An 11,726-nucleotide genomic window follows, 5' to 3' on the forward strand; every position below is an offset into this window, starting at 1 on the left:
GACTATTTAAACCGTGTTATACAAGTATTCAGTGTAAATACACGTGCAATGAATAGTGAGGTCTTACACTGCAGCACACTCACAAACGTGAAGGCCAACCAAAGATTTACGCTTTATATGATCAGTGCAGACACTACAGCACAACTGGTGTCACACTACATAGATCACGCTACATAAATACATGTAAAAAACCACACGTTAAATATTGCTGTTGAGTTTACTCTACTAAAATGTAGGTAACGGTTTTATTTATAAACCACCCACGTAAAGGATGGCAGAGAGGAGTTCAAAATTCAACGGTTGACAGAAAAACTGCACGCATTCTGGGAAAGCGTAGTTTACCATTTTATAACGTACTCAAATGTGTTTATATGCAAGTAACGCACTTGTTTAACTGATGTAATTTTAATAAATTGTGTATACTCTTCTCGACTGTTTTACTTCACACTGCTGAGAGTGGATACTCAAAATAAAAAAAAAATAAGAAAAATAAGGGAAACGACAAGGGTATTTGCAAATATATAGTTTCACACAAAAATAGAGAAATTACTTATTTATTAAGACATTACTGTACAAAGAGCTTATTTTAAGTGCATTACAAAATCAGCCCAATGGAACAAAAAAAAAATATTCAAAATCCACAGAGCCTGAGTTGCTTATAACTGCATAACTACAAATAACTGGCAAATTACACTGACTGAAGGTTAAATTGTCCCAAAATATTAACAGTGCAGTACGTTATGAGCCAACAGTGCAAAGTGACTCCAACTACCAAATAATAAAAAAAAGGCACAAAACAAACGTTTTTAGAATAGCGATAACGCTAAATTATGGGCAGCCTATGGCAACACACTGTCCCATCTCGAGAAATGCTACACGTTGCTCGTGAGACACACACACACTAAAAACGCTAAGTTAACCTCACTACCCGTCCTCCCTCAGATGCCACGGGGCTTGATTAAGCACCGCTTTATAAATCCTATATGCTGATACTTGAGTGTTACAAATTTAGCCCATGTCTTGCTCCAGCTTCTAAATCCTCCATTTTTGCGATGCAAAAAACAACAACTATTGTTTAAATCCCTGCTGTTCCGCTTCATTTTTGTGGGGTATGATATCCTCAAGTGAAATTGTCACTCGTTCACCAAAAAGCGATTCTCGTACGTCTGCATCCTGCCAAATCGCCTGCATTCCATTTCAAGTGAGTGTGCAGACGTTTGTCCTTTCAATTAAACAAACAAAAAAAAAAGTTTTTCTGCACATCATTAGCTAAAGGTTACACAGGGTCATCACACAAAAATAAAAAACACTACACTGTTCTCTGATCTTTGAACCATGGCTGGAAAGCACTTTAATTTTTTTCTGAAACACTTAAGAATAAAAGTTTTGCCTGTCTAAACTGTGAACTTCCAACAACAATAAATCCACATAAATATACACTTTATTAAGAAGTTTTCAAGCTTTAAAACATGTAGAATATGGAACACAAACATAATGTAGTAAAGCGTTATGTCTTTTATAAAACATCCAGTGACCATTCAAGTACAAAAGACTCCAGCATTTGGCCAAAAAAACAACAAAAGGTCCTTCTCCACATCGGATGCCCGATCCTCTTCAGTCTCTGATCTGTTGGGAAGTTAAAGACAAGATCCGTTTGCTGAGCAGGCTGTTGTGCTGCTTCAAGTACTCAATCAGGTCTGCTTGCTTTTCCACCACCTCATCCAAATTTGACCCCTCCCTGAAAAAAAAAAGTAAAAAAATAAAATAAAATAAAAATAATAAATCATCACAACTGACCATTTCTGGCATGTGTTACCCAGAGCACCAATACCCAAAGACATATGAATTATGAACATTATTAAAAACTGCTAAGCTGACAAGCCGGGGGGGGGGGGGGGGGGGGGGAATTATGTGCTGGAAGGAGGGGAGAAAAAAAAACTTCAAAAGTTAACATGCAACAGATGGCAATTTTTGACGTGAACTAAACGCGACATATCCGCGACTTTACCCGAAAAGTCAGATAGAATATCTGTACGATTTCGCCCTGGCACAGGAAAGGGGGCCCTTGGAGGAGTGTTTACTCTGGCAAATGAGCATCTGTGGGATGCCAGCGATGCGTTATCCCCCAGACTGACCCATCGTCTTTGGAGATGTTAATCATGCCGTAGCAGGTCACTGTGAAGTGGTACGGACCGCAGATTCTCTCTCGCCGGGCCGACACGTTAAAAGAAAACGCGAAGGAAATAAGAAAGAACTATGAGCCCAAACATGTTTGAGGAGGAGGATGGGGGGGGGGGGGGGGGGGGGGAGAGAGAGAGAAAAAAACAAACAAAAAGAAGTGCTGAAGTGCTGCACTCAGAACCCAGCAGATACATTTTCTGATGAGGATTTTAATACTATGGAAATGGTTCCTGGTCTCTGAAGTCATTTAAAATTCTTTTCACACATCTTGTGCAAAAGAGAGAAAAAAAAAATAGCCACCTAAAGACATTTTTGCGATAAATATTTAATTAGGAATTTTTTATTTTTGGAATCTGCAGGCAACGGCATAGAAGAGAGTTTGGTTTGGGGGGGGCAAACAATCATTTAAAGACAAATGTCTATTTACAGGGGGGGGATGAATGAAGCCAGATTAAATATGGGGGGATGGGGGCTCCTTTTCCCCCCAGCTACTATGCCCCTGCAGACAGCATAAAGACGGAAGAGCAACGTCTGGAAAAGACGTCCAGGTGAAGTACGGGCAGCAGCTGGCGGTGCACTTACAGCTCAGCAGAAATACGCCGCGACGACACAGCGGCCCCCAGGAATGCAGCGCAGGCTAATCCCGCCTTTTCACCAGCATCTCACGCTATTTATTTAGCCCACATTACCATCATCAATGAAAAGATAAAATGAGCGCCCTCTCCCCCCCCCACCCCAATCGGCAGCCACCCGGTAGGTGTGCCTGCCCAAGAGGAGCCCGAGGCTATTCCCGCTGCCCCCACCACTCTGGCCTCAGTGACGTTTGGCCCCAATGTCCCAGAGCTACATTTCATGGGCCAGGTTTCCCCTAAACGCCAAATCGGAGTGGGACTGCAACAGGGCCCCCGTTTACAATTACAGCTGATTTACTGAGCCGTGAAGCACCTACTGACATCATATGGTGCCTGCAAGCAGAGGCCTGGAATGATGTGTTCTGTAAGAAAGCGATGGTTTTTAAGTTTAACTTTTAAGTTAAAGTTAGGCTGGCTCAGGACCCATTTAAATTATGAAAAACACCTTCGTTTAAAACGGACCCCATAATTTCATAGTTATTTCTCAAACTAGCCTGTGAGATCGCAGCCTGGGTCCATCCATGAGATGTGATCTTGCCAGGCTTATTCATCTACTAAACTTCATGCTCATACCTTCATTTGCGCATCCTCAAAATTCCATGTATTCTACATCTGGTCGTCTCACCTTAATTTACATGCCTGCATGTTTGTTTATTAATAGCACAACTTCTCTCTCTCTCACTGTATTTTTATTCTAAGTATTTTGCGTATCCATTTATTTTTCGTCTCTGTGTTTGTGTGCATCAATGCAGATGAAAGGATTTTGATTCTTATCCTGATCCAGAAACTGCCCTAGATCCCGAGGTGACGGAGCGAACCCCAGCCGAAATGCGTACCGGAATCCAGTTTCTGAGCCGATGATGCTTCCTGGACCGGAGTAGGCGTGCATCCTCTCCTCCTGACTGACATCCGGACTCGGCTTCGCCTTGTTGAAGTTCACGACTTTCACTGGTGAGGACAGAAGTTTGACACGAAGAGTTAGCGTCGTGCCAACGCGCTCACCTCCGGTCGGCGGAACAGGCAAACACGCGTTCGCGCCAAAACGAGACAGCTAGCCGACCGGCACGCTCTGGCAGCGAACATCTACTTCAGAGACGCACCTACAGCGCATTCCCACAGCTCCATGGTTCATCGTGCAGCGGCGTGGAGAACAAGCAGTCCTCGTCGTTGAGGCACCCTGCTGTTGCAACGATCATTTACATCAACAGCTGATTAATTAGAGGTGCAGCACCAGGCTAAGGTTTCGTGACGGATGAGGGGGTGGTACTGTTGTCGCTGCGGGCTGGAGCGGCAGGGGTCACTTTCTCCAGGTGACCCAGGGTCCCGATCCCCCCTCCCCCCACCTTGGGACCACCTGCCCCCCCCTCCAGCCCCCAGTGTGGTGATTTCACGCTGCTGATTAAAGGGAAGCAATTAAGAGACATCAGATCCTGGATTGCTCCTATCAAACAGTGGGCTGTAAAATCATTAGAGGACCACCTCTGGATCAGCGCCTGGTGGCTGGCCCTGCCCCCTGCCCTCAGAACAGGGCCGGCGGGGGTCACAAGGTGGGGGCAGGGGTGAGAGGCCATTATTGCCCAGTGGGTCTTTGCCCTCTGAACTTCAGTGTTCAGAACTACCCAGCTCCCCGTGTGGAATTCCTGGATATGAATTTGCCTTCTCCTGATACGATCCCACATACGTCATAAAAGGTAAATGATATCAGCTTCATTAGACGATGGTGCGGGATTTAGCTCATTAATGCTGAAGGCCAAAGCGTACACACTGCTCGTCGTTCTTCCATACACAAAAGTAAAGATTTTTCCTTGCCATGCATAGAAATTGCATGAAATGGCACTGCGGTGCAGGGAGAGAGCGAGAAAATGGACTCCGCTGTACGAACCTTCGGTGCTTAAGAATTCATGAGTTTCACTGAGGTGCCGGGGGTGAGGATGGGAGTTGGAGTCCTGCGAAGTGAAAGGAAGGCATCCAAAGGCTGGGTCCGTAAGCTGTGCCGGACGGCAACATCCGGGAATCAATCACCAGATTCCCCCCCAGGGAATTATAAAGTCATTCTTACTCATAATTACTAATACATCTTTTAAAATGGGTAAAAAAAAAAAAAAAAAAAATCTTCTGGGGGGGGGGGGGGGGCGCGAGAGTGCACAGAATATGCCAAGTGTACAGAAATCACAGGAAATCGTCAAAGAAGCTATGAACTGGCAACCCTCACCCTCCAATAAGGCCATTTAAATCCCACCTTATGAAATTCTTTGATCTCGCACTTATAAGCGGGGCACTGCGGCGATGAGCAGTTTTTTACAATCCCACCCCCATGGGCTCGGGCCCAGTGGGCCGGCTCGATCGATAACGGCGGGGCTCACGAGGAAACCCAAGAGCTGCGATATCCTGCACTTACAGCCTCCGCCTTCAACACTTTTAATGTCTTCACACCGCGCCTCATTCACGTTTAGGCCCAAAGCTCCCCACCCCCCAGCAACCTGAGGGACAGTAACCCCCCAGGACAAAGGAAAACCCTCTGCTTTAGAAGGGAGGCACATATAATTACAAGCACAATGTGCATGCACGCATTAACAGACATACACACATATAGGTGTCTGCAGGTACACATCCCTGTACTGTATAAACAGCTGGAAGACAACTGGAAAAATGAAGAGAGAGACATATCTTTAAGTAGGTCTGTACAAACACACACAAATAACTGAGGTTTCACTTTAACGTGCCCTTGAGAACTAAACTAACTAAATAAATGGCCTAACCATCGCTTGAAAACAAGAGCAAGAACTGACAATGAGAAGCTAAAAACGGCTGCAGAGTAAACCGTGACTTCACAGTTATTCCCCATCTGTCCTCCTAATTCGGCTGCGACGTTTGGGCCGCATGAAGCACAAGGCCGCAGTAGGGTTACGCCAATGCAGCCATACGTGGTTAAAAAAAAAAAACAAAAGTCAACAAAAAATGAGAATGGGCAGGTTGTGCAGAGCGGAAGATGCACAATGCACTCGACTGCACCTATAAAACACTGCGCAAAATAGAGTTTCCGAAGAGTTGGGGCGTCCGAAAGGTCATAAACATGCGAAACACCGGAGGGACAAAGGCGGTTTGACAGAGATGTGACATTTCTCACTTGTTCGCCAAAATGGACGACCATTCCTTTGCTCGGTGAACGGTAGCGAGCGACACAGACATGAGCAGCCGCCAAGCGCAGCTGAAGCAAGTAACATTTCCGTTATCGTGACTAGCGGACATGTCGCCACGTATTTTTAGTACCTTAATTAAAAGGTTACTAGGAAGGCAAGAAGCGGAACAGAAATTGTGAACGGACGCGGTTTTTTTTTTTTTTTTTTGCCAGCACGATCTGCAAAAATTCACACATCTGCACAAACACCTTTATGAAACAAGCAAAAAGTTGCTTAAGCTTAATGCTACAGAACCGTTTTCATAATGAATGGGGCACGTCCAAGCACCGGCATACACCTTAGCCAAATAACTTTCCTGTGAGATTCGGATGACAAGGATGACCGTGTTTTCAGAGGAGGGGAGACGCCGAGCGGGAGGTGGGGGGGGGGCGCGACTGCCTCCGAATGTACTTCAATCAATCATTCAGCTAAGTGCAAATATCCTGCTTCAGGCCGTCCTGTTAACCGTGTGGAATTCCTGCAGCCGAAATGTTTGTGTTTGTGTATCCGTGTCATTTTGGTCACTTCGGGGGAGTCTCTGGACCCAAATAAACCTCAGGTCTCTGGGCCGGGCCGGGCTGGACTGTCCCCCTAGCACATTCATTTGTTTTCTTTTGGATGCCAACAAAAACAGCAGAGGTTGCTGTCAACCTAAACAGGATTCCCTTTACAGCTCTGAACTCCTGAGACGCTCCTTATGTCTGAAAGTGACCTTGTATAAAAAGTATGTTTTGGTTTTAAGCAGTTGATGCAGGGCAGGATGTTCAAAAACACTCATCTTCACAACTGAATTCCCGGCCTAAGAAACTCTTTAACCCTAACCTTCTTTCACAGATGGTTCTGTTCCAAATTGCTCGCACTTAGCACAAACAATACGTAAAAGGATTTCATTTTAATTTTAACCCTTTGAAGACCAAAAAAAAAGCAGCAGTAAACTACTTTGATGTGAGAAATCTAAATGTTGCCCAATACAATGGTGTGTATTCATGTTTAAATGAAGAGGGGGAAAAGCAGATAAATACAAGAGTCCCTCCATCTCTTAGCATTAAATGCACCTTCAAAAGAACTTCAAAGCGAGATACGTCTCTAGCCAAACGCAACCTTCCTTCTAGGAAAACTGAGAAGAAAATGGAGGCATTAGTAGCCAAAAGCTTTATACTTCACTCTTAAAATGTTTGCCAACAGAAACAAAAGAATTTAGAAGGCAACCGATACCTTACCGTAGACACGTCTCTACGGGGTCAGGCCTGGTGCGTTTAGCTGCGCCGGCCTGCCGGATTCTCTTATACAAATCAGAGGAATGTCTGAAATGGGATACAGGAGCAGCAGAAGCTGAAATCACGCTGGCGATATGCAACGTTTTTTTCCCCATGACAAGCTAGCATTTATGTTTTTTCCCCCTGCAGGCCATGAACCTGGGTTACTCTGCGTCAAGAAATGGTTTCCGCTATATACATCTACACGATGTCATCGCATCGTGACGTACAAGGCAGGCCGGTAATGAAACTAACGTTGGAACTATGCCAAAAAATGTGGGGGTGCGATGGGAGTCTGATAGATTTGTGCCTTCCAGCAAAGGTAAGAAATTTAACCCAAGACACAGTCCCGTAACCATGGCTGCATTTCAAATACGCGCACAAACGTTGAGTCACTGTATATTACCCAGAATCTACCACCTTCACACAGATATGAGGATGCTTCATGTGGGAAAACTTTAATGCTCACTGATAAGAGCCAAGCACTGAGGTGATGATTACAGTAAACATTAGGACAATATGGAGGTGTTTCTGGGTGGAGTGTATTCAGCGGTTTGCCTGTGGCAAGACTGGGAATTAATGCCATCTGATAAACCGGAGGCCCTACTGATCATGGCCGGCCCTCATTAAGCAACTCAAGAGAAGCCTGGAGAAATGCCTTCAGTAATGTGACCCCCTAACTCCTAACTAAGGTTGCAGAGGCATGGTAAATTTCCACAAACTTTCCACAAACTTTCCATTCCATGGGATGTTAAGACAGATAATTTTGGAAATATGCCAAGTTGGAAATTTTCCAGGCGAATTACTGTGCAGATATGGGAATTAATGGAAAATTCTCAGAATTCTGCAGCCCCTACTCCTAAACTATCATATTGCTTTAGCAAATAATAATTAAAAAAAAATTTATAAAAACTGGCTCATAATAACTAAACATCTGCGCTACACCAATGGAGGATCACTAATCATCCATTTAGGAAGGTAGTGTGGCATTTTAAAAACAATGATAATAATTGATCCTTCTTTCTAGACTAGCACTGCACCCAGCGTACCAGGCACCCCCCAGCTTTTCCCTGTGGAATTTTTTGGGTTCATTCCGTGATCTTAAGATTAAGGGATGCGGGAGAAACGCCCGTCGGCGCTGAGTCTGCCTGAAAGGCCGGCCCCGACTCCCAAGCCCCATTTGTTGTGCGCTGAATGGAAGCAGGCGGGCCGAGGCCATTGTGATGCGAGCAGGGTGGGGGGCGGGGGGACGATTTGTGAAGTCGCGGTGGAGCTGAGCTCACCTGTGTAGGCCAGCAGGCAGAGGACGGAGACGAGTAGCTCCAGGCCTAGGATCCCCAGCAGGAGGTACGTGTACGTGTGCCTGGCGCTGGGCAGCGATAGCTGGGTCGACAGCACCAGCATGACCGCGGCATTGCCTGCGAGGAAGCCGAAATTGAGCCCAGAACAGAGCAACATCTGGCTGATAAAAACCAGCCGATAACTTCTCCACCTTCTGCATGACAATCGAGGAGATGTGCAATCGCACCACAATTACCATTAAAGGCACCCCCCCAAAAAATGTGCATTGTCAATTAATTAGCAAGCAAATATAAATAAGTAAAAAGAGGCCACATTATTATTATTATTATTATATTATAATAAAGACCCATACTATCAGAGTTCCCTAAGGAACACCAATCTCTAATCTTTAATACAGATTAGGAACTGATCTGTAAAGATGCTGCCCTCATGTGGAAGCTTCTGGTATTTTTAAATTTGCATTCAAACATGCAGAAAGATTGTTACATACGTAAAATACATTTTAAACCACAGAATGGCTGATAGCAAAACTAAGATTTCAAAACAATTATTTAGTGAATCATCGTTTTTGCTGCAATTATTATTGTTAGAAATTTACATTTTACCTTTGACGATTTACGGTACCAGTCAAAAGTTAAGCAATTTATCACTCCTTAATCCACTGCAACATCTACCAAACTGCAAAAGACATGGTATTCTAAAAGAATTCTGGCTGACTGGACGGTCTCTTTTTTCCAACATGAATACAAGTCAAAGCAAAGCTCAAAACGGTGGAAGAATTCTACGTTGAAAAGGCTCATAAGCATCCCATATCTTAGGGAAGGACTGGGACTTAAAGGTGGAAAGTTCAAGTACAGAAAGTACAAATCCAGGCCAAGGTTTTGTTTCAACCAACCAGCTGAGTACAATGAGTCACAGTCACAGGTTACTCAACTGGTTGGTTGAAATAAAACCTTGGCCTGGATTTGTACTTTCTGAACCTGAAATTTCCCGCTCTGCTTAGAAGACAAGCTGTGTGATACACAGGAGGAGGCATCTGTACTTTAATGCAAAATGTGTATTTTTTTTTTATCCAGCATAACATGACCGATAGTGTTGCAGGAACACTTTCAAGCACCGAGTGTTATTCCGCGTCTGGCTCACCGGCTGAGTGGACGAGCAATGGCAGACGCTTCATGCTCCGAGTCGACCTGTAGAAGTGCAGGTACCCCCTGCCCCGCACGCACCTGTGCTGGTACTGCACAAAACGCTCAAAGGCCACAAACAAGAGCCAGAGCGAGACCTTGGCAAAAATGATCACGGTCTGGCTGTCGAAGTCCTGCAGGTACCTATGGCACTGGTGAATGACATCTCCCAGTATGGAACAGTATACAGCCAAGACAACTGAGAGACACACAAAAACAACCTGAAAAACACAAAAAAAGTGTAGAGAAAACTACAGTTAGTGCATTTATATCTAGGAATGAATGCAGTATCATTAATTTTTAATCATTCACTTTGTTATTCACATAGGTACAATTTAATAGCATAATTAATAAATTACACATCAGTGATGCACAGAGCCTCCCTCTAATAATAAAATCAACAAACAGCCTTCTCAAATTTCAAGACTCAAATGATGTATAAAAAAAGACAGTCTACATACATGAATGAATAAAAGTATAAGTGCCACCCAAGACGTGGGTAACTTGTGGAATTCGGATTTAATCTCAGCGTCGAGAGCATCCGGTGAGATAAGTGGTCCGTCAACCAGAGGGTCGTCTTCTATACTCTGAGTTATTTCTGCAGCTGAGTTATTCTGAGGAAAACACAGGGAACACGAGTCAGTCACAAGGAAAACTCCCGCAACATACCGAGAGATACATATGACAAAAAGTACCGATAAAAGTTATTTCTTTTTCTAATGTAGGTGCAAACTCAGAATTTGGAAAAACGGATGCACACATTTTAGAAGATCAAGACACGGTACGCTTTAATTTACTCATTCATTTAACCTGAAGTGGTAACCTGTAATTGTAAAACTAAAAACTTTAGTTTTTATTTTACAACGTTTTCATTTGTTAAGGAAAACGGGAAGTTCTCTTTGCAACAACGAGAAGGGTTACTCATAAACCACCATAACCTATTAATAAAAAAGCGTGCAATACGACAAGAAAGTAGATAGTTTGTCCCAAAACATTACGCAATCAGAAACCAGAGTTTTAACAAATTCACATTTCCCTCCCGAACAGTCAGAATTCACAAAGGGGAAACATTAACCATAATTATATATGGTAAGCAAGTGTAGCGCAATTTTGGTTAACTAGTTTAACTAACGCATAATATATAACATACAATGTTACATAACCAGACAACTATTTGATTTTTATAACTAAACTCCTTTGTGAGGAACTATTTGGTAATATGCAAACAACTATCCCGCTATCATCACGTGCGCATCACCTGACAAGTGACATCCAGCACACTGATAACACTGAAACAAACAGCCCCTCTTCCTCTAAAAACAAATATATCCAGCCACGTACGATAACTGGCCGTCGTCCTGCAGAATCCATTCTACAGACCATACGCGTACATGTGTGTGTATTTATGGAAATATTAATAACAATAAATAAATGCTAGGGTGACGAAGAGGAATCCATGCTCCGTACTAGCGAACGCCGCTCCTCCGCCAAGCACCGAAGCAAAAAGCGAAACGCTTCCGGGCTGCGCTCTTATTGGTCAGAACGCCTGCTTCGCGGCGCGAAGTTTCCGACGTAGGAAGCCGAGAACCCGCAGACCACGTGATCGCCGCCGCAGACCTCGAGCTTCACGTGTCCCAAGTTGTAGTGCGTCCGCAGGAAAACACTGTCGTCTTGGGCACCTGCGCGTTTACTCTGACGCGCGTGTTTGCGAATGGGTATCTCTGTTAGAAATAAAATCATGACACTCTGTTGTCCTCGTGTCCAGTAAATATTACTTTTGCATTCTTTCTTGAACTATACTGATGCAAGGTCTAGACTGAATCTAAACTTCAGTCCACTGCATAAAGACTACTTCAATAAGCTATAGCAAAATGAATGTAGTTATACCTCTGTAGTGATGATGATGGTGGTGATTCTGATTATTATGATGAATACGGTTTCTTGAGGAAAAAAAAGAACATTGACGTTTATTTCTGCTGGTCAGTGATGTAT

General features: G+C 44.0%; 1 protein-coding gene across 2 annotated transcripts; it reads right to left on the reverse strand.

Annotated features, from left to right (window-relative positions):
* Positions 1–538: 538 nt before the first annotated feature.
* tmem192 (transmembrane protein 192) lies at positions 539–11,250 on the reverse strand. 2 transcript variants are annotated; one of them, XM_048996450.1, is made up of 6 exons: positions 11,076–11,248; positions 10,196–10,348; positions 9,694–9,955; positions 8,532–8,666; positions 3,650–3,761; positions 539–1,738 (listed from the first exon to the last, which is right to left on the reverse strand). In XM_048996450.1, exons 1-6 carry the CDS (start codon positions 11,115–11,117, stop codon positions 1,615–1,617), a joined length of 828 nt encoding a protein of 275 aa, XP_048852407.1. In that variant the 5' UTR covers positions 11,118–11,248; the 3' UTR covers positions 539–1,614. The 2 variants fall into 2 exon arrangements, with proteins under 2 accessions (XP_048852407.1, XP_048852408.1); XM_048996451.1 differs by lacking the exons at positions 539–1,738; positions 3,650–3,761 and adding an exon at positions 6,402–7,296 and having other exon boundaries at positions 11,076–11,250.
* Positions 11,251–11,726: the final 476 nt, after the last annotated feature.

This window comes from Brienomyrus brachyistius, chromosome 25 (genome assembly GCF_023856365.1).
Source record: "Brienomyrus brachyistius isolate T26 chromosome 25, BBRACH_0.4, whole genome shotgun sequence".
Lineage (NCBI taxonomy): Eukaryota > Metazoa > Chordata > Actinopteri > Osteoglossiformes > Mormyridae > Brienomyrus > Brienomyrus brachyistius.